The following is a 14,785-nucleotide window of genomic DNA, read 5'->3' as shown; positions in this document are numbered from 1 at the left end:
CTCCAAAAAATAATGATAAAATGTAAACGTCATGGGATAATCAAAGTTGGAGAGAGAGGACTCAATTCAAAGAGTCTGTGTCATACCATGATCTTCCTATATGCAGTACACGAATGACATAATGGGTGTCAGGGACCACATTAAGCAGTGTGGACAAAGGTCCAGTCAATGACTGGACAGTCTATTAAGTAAGGGTCTGAAACCACAGAAAACAAGATTGAGTTTATTTGGAAGCTCACCCTCCATCACGGCCATCCTTTCCCTTGTTACATAAGCCCAGTCTTGCTGGGATTCACAGCTCAGAGCATCATCTGTCAGCGCCCACTGCCATATTTGACACTCCATGGAAGACTACCAAGGTCATACAGTATCTTGACCTTCTGACTTCTTTGCTTATACCCCAGAAAGAACAAAAGTCATTTTCACCATAACTAATAATTCTTCCTTCCTACCAATCAATCACTGCACAACCCCCTCCAACCTAACTTAACACCAGTCTTCCTCCCTGACCCAAGAGGAGAGAGACAAGTTGATCCATGATTCTTAGTTGCGTTAAAAATTTCCTGTGCCTATTCATTCCTAAGAGTCTCAAAGTTACATCAAAGAGCACAATGATTGATGAAAACCCTTCCCTCAGGGGATGCACAGGAAATGACATTTCATTTAATTCAACAAATATTCTCTAGGCACCAATTATTTTTAGGCACACTTGTTGTGGCTAGGGAGGGAGAAGGGAGCAAAACATACTCAATCTTCAAAATGTGTGTGTGTGTGTGTGTGTGTATGTGAGTTAATTTAAGGTTTAAACAATCTTAAATATAATAAGATTGCTTTATTGTAGAATCATGGTGAACATTAGATGATGCAATATATATGTAAAATATAGTTAGCACAGAGCCCATCACATAAGTCATTCTCAGTAAGTAATAGCTGTTACTATTATCACTGAGTTATGGTTTCTTTTAGAGTCATTTCTTTTAGAGGTCTCCCTTGGAAACCAAACTTGACTTTAGAATATGAGCAATATAACTTGACAGTTATACGGTTAGGGGAGCCATCACATTCAAGTGCAAAAATAACCTATCATCTAGAACATGGAAGTAAATATCTATCCACCAAAATTGGAGCTCAGCCATGTCTTGATGTCTGGAGACAGTCTGGTTCTCATCCTGTTTTTCTTATGAAGCTTCTGGAGTGTTTCAGAATCTCAGTCATATCCCCAAAACACACATATTTTCCTTCCTGCTTCCTCCTACATGCTTTGGAGCATGGTTATTCCATAAGACAAGTGACTAGAAAGACACACTTACTTCAAAGGTATATTTTTAGGGCATGATTTTAATTAGTTGGCTGTTACTCAATCAGTATCATCAATTCGAGTTAGACAAGAATCAGTCAACTTTTGGGTCACCTGGGTGGCTCAGTTGGCTGAGCTCTACCTTCAGCTTAGGTCATGGTTCCAGGGACCTGGAATTGAGCCCTGCATCGGGCTCCTTGCTCAGAGGGGAGTCTGCTTCTCCCTCTCCCTCTACCCCTTCTCCCACTTGTGCTCTCTCTGTCTCTCGCTCTCTTACTCACTCTCTCTCTCTCTCTCAAATAAATAAATAAAATCTTAAAAAAAATAAAAGAATAAATCAACTTTGGGGGGACCTGGGTGGCTCAGTTGGTTAAATGTCTGCCTTTGGCTCAGGTCGTGATCTAAGAGTCCTGGGATCCAATCCCATGTCAGCCTCCCTGCTTGGCAGGAAGTCCGCTTCCTTCCCACCCTGCTCATATTCTCACTCTCTCTCTCTCTCAAAAAAATGAATAAAATCTTCTTTTTTTTTAAAGAATAAATCAACTTTTTTAAAAATGTACTTTTTTATTAATTATTTTTATTAAAATATAATGTATTATTTGTCCCAGGTGTACAGGTCTGTGAATCGTCAGGCTTACACAGTTCACAGCACTCACCATAGCACATACCCTCCACAGTGTTTAAAAGAATAAATCAACTTTTCACTGGAAATAAAACAAAGTCAAATTTTAATCACCCAAGATTTTTTTTTTTTTAAGAATGGCAATTTTTTTTTTAAGATTTTTTTTTTTTATTTATTCTTCAGGGAGAGAGGGAGAGAGAGCGACCACAGGCAGACAGAATGGCAGGCAGAGGCAGAGGGAGAAGCAGGCTTGCTGCTGAGCAAGGAGCCCGATGTGGGACTCGATCCCAGGACGCTGGGATCATGACCTGAGCCGAAGGCAGCTGCTTAACCAACTGAGCCACCCAGGCGTCCCGAGATATTTTTTTTTTAAACTTGCCCAAAACAAATTGCTTCACAGGTCAACTTGATGAGGTATAGTGTTTAACTTACCAATTACTCAATTGCATAGTTAAACATATGAATGGACCATAATGCAAATGGCAGGATGATTGAATCCAAGGATGTCATAACAGAGTTAGCCCAAACAAAGGAATCCACTAACTTTGTATTTTTTGGTTCAATTTCAGCAGTGCCCTTTAGTGCCAAATATCTGGATAACCAAAAAGAGACTTCAAGCTAGGAGAGCTCATACGTGTACTTCATACATGACCACACCTTAAGTCACCATGATAGTACCAATATTTTATCCTGTCTGAAGTTTTATCCAATGGCTTCATATGAAAAGTGCTATAATTTCTTGGCAAGGATGAGGAATTTCAGGGAAATACTTAATATATTTCTATCTGTTGCAAAAGTATTAGAAAGATGACCTTGAATGAAAATATCAGACCATTTTCTGTCAAATATCACCTCTTAAGATGTATGAGGAGGGCCTAATTTTCAATTTCAACCCATGAAGCTGCAGCTCTCCAGTTTTCTGAACTAAAGTCACTATTTCTCAATTTATTCATCTATCGAAGTGTTAATTTCTCACTTCTACTTTCCTGATTCCAAAATAATAGAATCCAAAGATTTCAGATATACTTTAGCTATTTAGATCTTTTCCATCCTTTCATCTATCAGATCATTTAGATTTGGCTTCTTTGAACTGTGTGATCATAATGTGGATCTTATAAACAAAGGAAAATCTCCAATGATAATGTACTTAAAAGAAGACCAGTGATCCAGCAAAGTAGACCTTCAGTAATGGCTTTGTACAAGCTCAGAAGATTGTTTTTTTCTCTTCCAATTTCTCAGGACTCGTTGATAATCATAGTTGATCTTATTTTAGTGGAAATGGAACTCACAATCCTAGTTTTTGTCTTAGGAATACAAGCTTAAGTTTTTGTAGAAATCAGCTGAAGGATGAAGTCGTTCCTTCAAAGAAGGAAGACTTGGGGAAGAAAGGGAAATGAGCCCTTATACCCTCCAGTTCTCCAAACATTATTACTGAAATCAAATCAGACACACTACTCTATGAGAAGATAAAAATAGCTTCCAGATGAAATCATAGAGGGAGGCAAACCATAAGAACTCTTAATTATGGGAAAGAAACTGAGGGTTGCTGGAGGAGAGGAAGGTGAGAGACTGGAATAACTGGGTGATGGGCATTAAAAAGGGCCCTGATGGAATGAGCACTGGGTATGGTACGCAACAGATGAATCACTAAACTCTACTTCTGCAACTAATAATACAGTATATGTTAATTAAATTGATTTTAAGTTAATAAAAACAGAAAGAGAAAAAAAATAGCTTCCAGAAACCCCAAATTGCCTCACCCAATTGTTTTTTTCTAAACCCTGGCATTTTTAAATAATTCAGATGCACAGTTTTAAGAAACTCAGATGCCCAATTTAATAACATTATTAATCAATGAACATTTACCTTGCTCCAGACAACTGCCTGCATTAGTAAAGTAAAACACAGTGTTGAAAAATTTGGAACTAAACCCTGGGATAATATCAGTAGGATAAGAACAGGCCGTTCCTTCATTTGCCAATTCCTGATTCACTGACCTTCTTCCACACTGTGTAAAAGAATAGGATCTGTCTTCTCATTGCCTTTATTCATTTTTTGCACAGTTATAAGGATTAAATGAAACCATACAGATAACACAATTAGTACAACTGGCCCAAAAGACATGTTTAATAAACATGTATTTCCTTTCTCTTCAAGAATCATAAGAATGTGGCCAGCCTGCTTTGTGGAGGAAATTCAAAACTGGTGAGGACAGACTATGTTGAAACACTTATCCAAACTTGCGCCTGAGTGTCTGAATGTTATATAATTTTCTGAAATGGTATGGCATACCTATAAATAGCAATTCAGATTTTTCTCGTGGATTTTATAGAAATGGATCTAATTACTGTAGAATCTGTGATCGTCCCTGACACTGAGGCCCAGCCACTGAGGGCTTGCCATCCCCAGATTGAGTGACAAGAGGAGCATTTTTAACTCCCGTCCACCCAACGGGATACTTATGACATCTCTGCGTTCTAGAGGCTTGTACTTAACCAGCCTCAAAACAGAAACCCTGTTTTCAACACTTTCAGTGCTGAAAGAGGATCTTTTACGAAGACTTGTTCCCTATCCAGTAAATAAATCACATGCCTTGTAGCGGTAAAAATATTGGTAGGAGGTGCGTATCCTTCATTTCAAAGCAAGAAGCCTGTTGAGTGGTGGTAGGGTTTTAAAAGTATCTGATTTGACAGGAGAGCTCTCATCACACTCCTGAAATAATTTTACACTGTTATGATTTTGTTTGCGGTTTTTTCTTTTTTCAAAATTGAAGCAATGTACTTAACTTTAATCAGAACCATCAAAGCTTTAAAAAATGCCCATATAACTTAAAATTTCTGGGCTTTTTTTTTTTAATGATGTCAAATCCTGTTTCTTTTGCACTGCTAAGCTATGTTTCCAAACTACAAGAAATATTTCCAATGCATCCAGCAAATATTTGTGGAAGGCCTACCATGTGCCAGGCCTACTTCTCGTTGCAAGGGATGTAAATATCCCTTGCAGGAAACACACAAGTTCCCTGCTCACAAGGTGGGGTGGAGAGAGAGGAAGCATTGGTGTTGAGGCAGATTATAAATGAGTAAAAATGCATAATTAAGCAAGGACGATAAAACTGCTACTCTGCAACTAAAGAAGATTAGATTAGAGATACATGAAGATGAGCCGTTGACTTCAGGTTGAATGGTGAAGAGAAACCTCTCTAAGGAAACAATATTCACAGTGAGATTTAAGTGGCGAAAGGCCCAGCTATGCATGGTTCTGGGGAGAGAGCTTTTCAGACAAGGAAGAGCAAAGGCCTGAAGGTGGGGCCCAGCAAAATGTTTTCTATAAGGAGAAGACCAGTGTGGCTGGAGAATAAGAGACAAGGGGCAGAAGGGGTAAAATCAGGAGGTGGGCCAAGTAGGAATCATATTGGTCATGGAAGCCAGAAAAAAAGTGTAGGTCTGTTCTAAGTGCTATGAGGAGCTATTGGGTGCAAGGGGCTGGGGTGGTTAAGCAGAAGAATAGCATGATCTGATTTACTTTTCCAACATTCACCCCATCTGCTGTGTGGAGATTGGGGCAAGAATAGATACATTTTTTTTATTTATTTTTTTTAAATGCAACTAGAATCATTGAAGGATGGTAAGCAAGAAAATTGATGGGATTGCATTTGCTTTCATTTTTGAGATTTCTCTAACGTGTAAGGACAAGACAATGGTGGAAAGCGATGTAAAGAGGGAACCAGAGTGGAAGAAATTTTAGTAAACTGGGAATTAATGTGAATTTGGATATGGAGCTCAGATGATGCCTCAGATTGTAAGAAAAGAAACAACACATATTAAGAAACTACTATGCTTATTTTTACAAAAGTAATCTCTTTTAATTATCACTACCACCAGTGGTATAGTTACTTAGCCCCATTTTTCTTATCTGAAAACTGAATCTTGGGGAGAGATAAATCAAATTTCCAAAATATCCAGTCAAAGTAAATGGCAAATCCGTGATTCAAAGTTTGGTCTACGTGACTTAAAGCCCTGGTATTTTTCTACTCTATTATGGTATCCCTAGGTCAGAATCAACAAAATATCTTTGAAATTTTATTCTAAACAATAAAATAATATTTTATATTATAAAATACATGGTTTCTTTAATGGTACTGATTGACATTTAGCTTGTTTCTATGTTTTTGTTCCTATAAACTGTGAAAAACGTTTTATATGTTATTTTACTTCATTTCTGATTACTTTCTCATCCAAATTCCTAGATTCTAGTGGTATCAAAGAATAGGATATTCTTAAAACTCTACTCATGTAATATCAATTTATTTTCTAGAAAACTTGTGCCATTTAAACTGCCACTTAACCTAAATCAACATTAAATACAATTTTTTATCTTTGCCAGTTTGATAACAAAACTTTTAACTCTATTACTTAATTCACACTCACTTTACTTTCTAATGAGATTGAACATTTTTTACATGTTTCTTAGCCTTTTCATTTTTCTTTTGTGAACTTTATGTTCACTTAATTGTCCATTTTCCTACATGGTATTGCTATTTCTTTCTTGGTGATTTGTAAGAGCTCTTTATATAAGAAGAATACTAAGACTGCCTTTAACTAATCAACTTTTGCAAATAACATCCCAGAGAATATTTCACTTTAGTTTTTAAATTTTCATTGTAAAAATACCATACATACAAGAGGCTATGCTCCAGTTACCTATTGCTGCATAACAAGTCATATCAACATGCGGTGGCTTCAAACAAACATTTTATTTTTATCTCATAATTTTATGGGTCTCGGCTGGTTGCTTCTTCTGCTCTTATGGCTTACTCGCCTGGCAGATCGGCTGTTCTAGAGAGCCCCAAATGGCTTGACTCATAGGTTTAGTGATCTGGTGAGAGTAGAAGGAAGACCGAGTTCTGCCGGCCTGGTCACCTGCAGCACCAGTGCATGGCTGCCCAGCCACATGGCCTCAGGGGGAGTGACACGTGTTCCTTAGAGGCCCAGGACTCCAAAAGACAGCATCTTAGAAACCAGGCAGCATCTTTGTTGCTGGGCTTGTATGAGCCTTATATGAGCCAAGCTCACAGGTCATATAGTAATATCTCCATTGCACCCTATTGGTCTAAGCAGTCACTAGTTCTCCCAGATTCGATGGGAGGGAACACAGAGAAGGACCAAAGAATTTGTGGCGATGTTTTCAAACCCTCAAGAGGGTATCAAATTGCTTAAAGAAGTAAGCAAACTCCCCTTTACCTTTTAATTTTGTTCATAATTTTCTTTAATTTTTTAAATTTCTTTTCAGTGTTCCAGAATTCATTGTTTATGCAGCACACCCGGTGCTCCATGCAATACATGCCCTGCATAATACCCACCACCAGGCTCACCCAACTTCCCAACCCCGCCTCCTCAAAACCCTCAGATTGTTTTTCAGAGTCCTGAGTCTCTCATGGTTCATCTCCCCCACCATAATGTTTTTATATGCAACTGGTTTTTAAGAATTTATATCACTCATCTCTTTTTTCTTTGTGATATTTTCCATTGCTTTGTAATTCATTTCTTTAAATTATTTCCAAAGTGTCTGTCTACAAAATCAAGGACATTATCAAATGACATATTTGGAGAAATGACTTTAAGGTCTTTAGATATTTTATTATGTATTGTAGCTGGATTCACTTAATTTAATTCATAATCCTTTTCATCCTTAAATTGCCATCACTGACACATTTGAAAATTCAATTAAATATGCAGGTTGAACCATACATCTAATTATGCGGTTGCTGTGTGGAGGCAAAGAAAAAAAAAGAAGTCTAGCTAAATAGTTCATGCTTAGTACTTGGCCACATTTCTGGCTCACGCTTCCGAAATGAACTAAAATACAATGAGCTACTTTTGGCCCATGTAGCCAGTAGTTCTTTTCAGGTCTTACAATCCATGTTTGAATATTGAATAATTTGATTTATTTTTTGAGTGGTGATGGTAGCATACTCTCTTACAGTGTTTTAATTGGCAAAGAAAAAAAAAGTGTTATCCATAACAGCAACAAAAAAGCATTAATTATTTTAAAGGACATTCTTTTGGCTACTAGAGAGGAAAGAACTCATTTTAAACATGTTGTAAACACTCAATAAATGCTAAGTGATGATACTCATCTCATGTTCTAAAAATGCCATTGGGGTCTTTTCTTTTATTTTCTCTGCTTCCAGAGTTGCATTTCAAAAACTGGTTTTGTCATCTATCTGGGTGTGGAACCATGAAAATTACAGAGAGATGTAAAAGGAATAAGATGTATGACACACACCTGATAGTGATGCTCAGCATTTCTGTCCATCCTATGTATCTTTCTCCTATTTTATTTTCATCGTATCTAGGAAAAAATGAATTTTGGAAGAAGATACTGGAAAATAATACAGTTAACTACCATGAGAGCAAAGGGCTCTATTTTTTTCCCAACATTTATGCACTGTGCCTTGTACATAGCAGTGCTCTGTGAATATTTATTGAGGAATAATTTGGGCAAAGGCACAGAAGAATTATCAGTCAGTCTGCTCCTCCTGTCCAGTGTGAATCTGAAGAGTTTCTTTTTCATGGAGGCAGCTGTTGGGCCAGTATCTCCTTCACGCCTGTCCTTGTTAACTGCCAGTCACACTACACAGCAACAAACTAGAAGTCAATCCTTGAGTCCACTTACCATCATTGACCTTTATTGCAAGAGATCATTTGAGATCCTGCAGCTTTCTAGAGTCTGTGTTCTCAAGTTACCTGGGTGAACCCAAACTTGAGTCTGAGCATCCACAAGTTGAGCCAAAGTTCAGAGTGTTGGTGCGTCCAGCCATCAGGCCTATGTACATGAGTCAGAGCCCGGGTGTTTTGGGAACACTTACGTTTTATTGACATTTAGCGGCTAGAACACATTCAAGTACTTCTTCATTTTATGTCAAATACAGAATAAAAAAAAATTCTAGATCTATAGTCTCCATTAGCCACAAGTAGATCTTTCCATTTAAGTTTATTAAAATGAAATAAAACCAAAAACTCAGTTCCTCACTCATACTAGCTACCTTTCAAGAACTCAGTAGTCATATGCAACTAGTGGCTAACACAGAGAATAGTGAGTTACGTAACATTTCCCTTATCACAGAAAGTTTTACTGACTATTACTACTCTAGAATATATCACATATATCACACTGCAGAAATTCTAAATTAGATACCCAATTCTCCACTTACTTCTTTTTTTTTAATTTCTTTTCAGCATAACAGTATTCATTGTTTATGCACCACACCCAGTGCTCCATGCAATATGTGCCCTCCCTAATACCCACCACCTGGTTCCCCCAACCTCCCACCCCCACCCCTTCAAAACCCTCAGGTTGTTTTTCAGAGTCCATAGTCTCTCATGGTTCACCTCCCCTTCCAATTTCCCTCAACTCCCTTCTCCTCTCCATCTCCTCATGTCCTCCATGTATCCAACCAATAATGACTTTCAAACCTTTTTAATTATCTAAATGTCTGAAGTTGTTCCTGTTTAAATCTTTTTTAAGAAACAAATGCAGAGAATATGTCCTAAACAAGTCTCTGTGAAATATATCAAAATAAGCTAGAGAGTATCTATTACACAGTTAAATTTCTGAAAATTAAGTTCATGTCGAGAGAAGTCCATATGATTTGTAAAAAGTCGGGCGCCTGGGTGGCTCAGTGGGTTAAGCCGCTGCCTTCGGCTCAGGTCATGATCTCAGGGTCCTGGGATCGAGTCCCACATCGGGCTCTCTGCTCAGCGGGGAGCCTGCTTCCTCCTCTCTCTCTCTCTGCCTGCCTCTCTGCCTACTTGTGATCTCTCTCTGTCAAATATATAAAAGTCTAAATTACAGATGACTTAAAAAGCACATTTAATTAATTAAATTAAAGCAAAAGCTCAAATGAAAACCTGAAAGTGTTGCCAAATTAAAGTTCTATCAGATCTGACTTGATAAATAACAAAGAACAATTTCTAACTCAAATGCTGTTGTATGCAAATTAGATGGAAACCTGTTGCTGGAAAAATTTACTTTTCTTAAATAAGTTTAACTTTTCTCCCTTAGGCATTACTTCCTCATAAATTTGCTTCCTCTGTAGCAAATGCCAAATCCTTTCTAAATTATCTTAAATCTGTATTAATGGGAATTAAATGAATGAGAACTTAACACATAATATAACCATGAAAACCAATAAAGGCATACAATAGATTGATCATCTGGACAAAAACCTCTATAAAGTACATGTATTAAAATAAATAAATCTATATTTGTATATGTAGAAACACAAAGAATTATTCTCTCCTAATCACTTTACGAGAATCTCTGTATCTTCTAAATGTACACTTACATTTTGGTAAATAATATTTTTTACCGAAGCATGTACTTATACAATCTTATATAATTTCTCCTTTGACCCCAAAACAATATACTTTGATAATTACTCAGCTTCTTGTTGTCTTCCAAATGAGTAGAATTATCTTCTTTTTTCCTACCTCAGAAGCTATTCTGGAAAGTGAAGCAGCATCTGGAGAAGAAAAAGAAACCAGCTGTAGGCGTGCCACAAGAAAGCACAAGCAAGGACACCGGTTCTTGATTCCACAGGCTGGCCAAGTCTAAATGTAAGTGTGAGAAGCAATGGTGGGTGGTGCAGTGGCCCGGCCCTGGGTGGTCCACAGGCCAACTGCGGACTGAAGTCACTATCCCTGAGCACAGGGGCCATTGGCAGACACTGGAGTATCCGGCCTACCTGCAGTTCCTATGTTCCATCCACATCTTCACTGCCGCAAAAAGCCTGGAGACCATCACTAATGCCAGGTTTTAAAATCCCCCAGGGTAAAATACATGTGCAGAGTGTGATTCTAGCTGATTTTTAAGCCCAAGCATGTTGAATAGAGTCTTAAAATAATTACTTCCATAGGACCTGACTAGGTATCCAAGTGTTCACCAGATGCTAGCAGCTAGATTTTGCAGAGGAAAATTGCTAACTTAAGCTTCTTTTCATGATTCAGCAGAGGGTTTTAAGTAATAAAAGATCTGGAGATTTGTAAAATAAATAATTCCAGTGCAAATGGGAAAATTAAAATAATCTTATCATCTCCCAGTCATGTCTGTATGTGCTTTTCTACCATTATCAAATTTCTCTTAATTGGGCCAAGGTTTTGTTGGCTTTTGCGGGGGGGGGGGGGGGCTGGCTGATACTTTATCGTTTTGAGTTATGAGCTGAAATGAAGAAATGATGCCTTTCAGATGACTGAAGTGACATGTATTAAATTTCCCTAATGACAATCTAGGATGTGTGAAACAGAGTGAGATATAACAAATGCAGCTTTATTCATATAATATTGAGTATATCCACAATTAAAAACCAACAACATGCCAATATTTCTTATTCTTTGATTGATCTCTTAGTTGAAACAATTAAAACATCAAGTACACCATTAACTTCTGAACTTTGACTGGAAAAAGGAAAAACACCATTCATTTCTGACGAGTAGACATTATTTCATAGTATCCGCAGCCATCCCATGGTTCTTACCATTGCCTGGTCTTAAGTGTGACTTTTGGATACCCAACTCAATATTTCCTGATATTCAATAGCACAATGGCTTTTCATAGTCTATTTCATTTTATTTGGTAATTTGAAGACTAAAGAGTTAAGATTCCTCAGATTTTTACATCTTTGCTCAAGGTGCACTTGAACAAAAAGAAAAGCATAGCATCGGACCCTACGGCTAATGCCACAGGACCACATCCTGTCTAGAACGAATCCGTTCAGAATTTTTGAAGAAATGCAAATACTTTAATGATTTTCCTAAGGTATCACATTTTTACTACAGGTACCTCTAATTGTTTTGGCTGGATTCCATCAAAGCCAGATGTTAATCAAATGAAATATTTATAATGCAAAACCATTGAGTAAAAAATAGATGTCCGTTTAAGCAAAGCTTAGAGGACTCAAACCAATCATGTATTTTGGAAAAGCTGATGAAGGAGGTATGACTCTGTTACATTCATAATGTCAGGGTAAGGCTCTGAACTCAATCCAAAGAAATGTTATAATTGTTGCAATCAACTACAGGCTCGGCTTCTGGATTTCTGCTAACAAAATCTTGCTGCCAAGGATATTGATGGGCTCACCCAGTAAAAAATTATAATAATAATGTTGAACTAAATCATAAAAATACAGGAGGTGGTTATTATAGGGTAGAGGAGAGGAATTGCTTGTAAAGTTATGGTGGAAATATCAAAAATACATTTTATTGGACTTTTTAAAAATTAAGCTTTGTTTTTACACCAGAGTGCAAAAGCAATAAAATGTAAAGGTTACTCAAAAAACGATTTCATTCAATAGTCAACAGCAATGATTCAGCAAATGAAAATAAAAATTACATTCATTCAACATAGTCATCAACTCAGGCAGGCCAAAGCTTATATGTGATAACTTTCTAATAAAAATAACCAGCGAGGGCCCAGAAGGGTTACAAGAACGTGATGACGAACGACGCTCTCTCTTTGCCGCATCTACTGCGAGGATGAAGACCATTCTCAGCAATCAGACGGTCGACATCCCGGAGAATGTCGACATCACCCTGAAGGGACGCACGGTGATCGTGAAGGGCCCCAGAGGAACCCTGCGAAGGGACTTCAACCATATCAACGTAGAACTCAGTCTTCTTGGAAAGAAAAAGAAGAGGCTCCGAGTTGACAAATGGTGGGGGAACAGAAAAGAGCTGGCTACGGTTCGCACCATCTGTAGTCACGTGCAGAACATGATCAAGGGCGTTACACTGGGCTTCCGATACAAGATGAGGTCTGTGTATGTTCACTTCCCCATCAACGTTGTTATTCAGGAGAATGGTTCTCTTGTTGAAATCCGAAATTTCTTGGGTGAAAAACACATCCGCAGGGTTCGGATGAGGCCAGGTGTTGCTTGTTCTGTATCTCAAACCCAAAAAGATGAGTTAATTCTTGAAGGAAATGACATTGAACTTGTATCGAACTCAGCTGCTTTGATTCAGCAAGCCACAACTGTTAAAAACAAGGATATCAGAAAATTTTTGGATGGTATCTATGTTTCTGAAAAAGGAACAGTTCAGCAGGCTGATGAATAAGATCTGAGTTGTCCATCTGCAGAAACAGCAAGAAGCCGGATGATTTTTCAGACTTATTTGTGATATTTTAAATATGCAATAAAAGCTATACTGATTTGTGGCTTAAAAAAATAAATAAAATAACCAGCTGAAAGTCATTTTAAAGAAAGAATTTTGACAGATAAAAGAATAAAGAACTTTTTTTTAAAGATTTTATTTCTTTATTTGACAGAGAGAGATCACAAGTAGGCAGAGAGATAGAGAGAGGAGGAAGCAGGCTTCCCGCTGAGCAGAGAGCCCAATACGGGACTCCATCCCAGGACCCTGAGACCATGACCTGAGCCGAAGGCAGCGGCTTAACCCACTGAGCCACCCAGGCGCCCCAAGAATAAAGAACTTGTTGAATGGGTTTCTTCTCAGTGAAAACAAACTTGGTTTGTACCTAATTTCGTATAGTATACAGCTCTAGATATTTTGTGTGGTTTTTCAAGTTCCATGATGAAATTCATTTGAAATGAATTTAGAAAAAAAAATGTAAATATAAAAACCATGATAGACTTACAGTTAGAAAAATGGAAATAACTCATGATAGCTAATCCTCTGTGTGCTCTCCAAAAGTAAAGAATGCTAATTTTAAAATTATTGAATAATCTGGAGTTACCCTTCTGATCATCTTTTTACTTTCTGAAAATATAGATTATGGAATCATATGTCATAGACATTTTGGTAGAGATTTCCATATTTTCTTCAAGTTAAATAACATATATCTCTTAGTGACAATTATCATGGAAATAAACTGCTTTCACTCATTAAAATACCTAATGGGCCTTACACACACTTAAATAGTATGGATTGAACGGAATTATTCTCACTTTCTGTTCAGAGATAAATGTATCTCTTGCATTGACACTAGAGAGGTATCTCACATGTGAGAATTCATGAGCTATATCTGTAACCGAAAATATCCATGGAAAATCTGCTAAATTGATCCATATCTGTTTCATTAATCAAGCCCACTGCAGAAGGGCTTTCTTGTGGTTCTACTATATTTTGGAGGTAAATAGAGTAGGGAAACAACAGTTCAATTTAGAAGTTTTCTGAAATATTGAAGAACATAGGGTTTTAGACTATATGACAGCAATAAAGTCCAATCCTTGATGGTTGTAATTCTAAGTATATAAATATCTTATATGTATCATTTTAACTTCAGAACATTATGAAAATTGTCAAGAAGACCCTAACTATTTAAGATGGAATTTACTTCTTATTGACACTCTCTTCCTTATTTCTTTTTTGAAGTAGAAAAGTTTGGAGTTTTTTTGTTTTGTTTTGTTTTTCTAAAGCTGGCTTGGTACGAACAACTTTAGTTGAAGCAGATGGCTAGAAGTCAGAATCCCCAGATTCTATCCTTGATTCTCCTACCAACGGGGAATGTGGCCTTCGGCAAGTCATGAGAGTAAATCTACAATAACAGGGCTAATAATGCCTTACATATGTATGGTGCTTTCTGATCTAACAGAGCACTTACACACACAGTATCTTACTTAATCTTACACCCAGCCTCCTAAGAGGAATATTGCAGTTACTAACAACCTCCATTACAGAGAGCAGAAATTTGAGGCCCAGAGACACTAAATCACTGTTCACAGCCACTTCGATATCAAATGTCAGAACCAAGAACAGACACACAAGATTCCAAGCTGGTCTCTGTCTCCTCACCTTTACGCCATGCTGCCAGCCTCTGGTGCCTCCAAAGCTGAAATGATTAGAGCAGCA

General features: G+C 37.5%; 2 protein-coding genes across 4 annotated transcripts in view; both read left to right on the top strand.

The window, feature by feature from the left end:
* Positions 1–14,785, top strand: part of COL8A1 (collagen type VIII alpha 1 chain) — a 152,543-nt gene that overhangs the window by 90,252 nt on the left and 47,506 nt on the right. For all 3 annotated transcript variants that reach the window (XM_059392100.1, XM_059392101.1, XM_059392099.1), the window contains one exon: positions 10,417–10,537. The gene's annotated coding sequence lies outside the window, so the exon portion shown is untranslated. The remainder of the gene's footprint in view (positions 1–10,416; positions 10,538–14,785) is intronic.
* On the top strand, positions 12,402–13,130 carry LOC132012277 (large ribosomal subunit protein uL6-like). Its single transcript, XM_059392102.1, has one exon. The coding sequence runs from the start codon at positions 12,452–12,454 to the stop codon at positions 13,028–13,030; it is 579 nt and encodes a 192-aa protein (XP_059248085.1). The 5' UTR covers positions 12,402–12,451; the 3' UTR covers positions 13,031–13,130.

Source organism: Mustela nigripes, chromosome 2, assembly GCF_022355385.1.
Source record: "Mustela nigripes isolate SB6536 chromosome 2, MUSNIG.SB6536, whole genome shotgun sequence".
NCBI lineage: Eukaryota > Metazoa > Chordata > Mammalia > Carnivora > Mustelidae > Mustela > Mustela nigripes.
This window is presented reverse-complemented; position numbering and strand designations above follow the sequence as displayed.

Coding starts and splice junctions, on each gene's coding strand:
- LOC132012277 (XM_059392102.1), top strand. CDS start 12,452: ATGAAGACCATTCTCAGCAATCAGACGGTCGACATCCCGGAGAATGTC.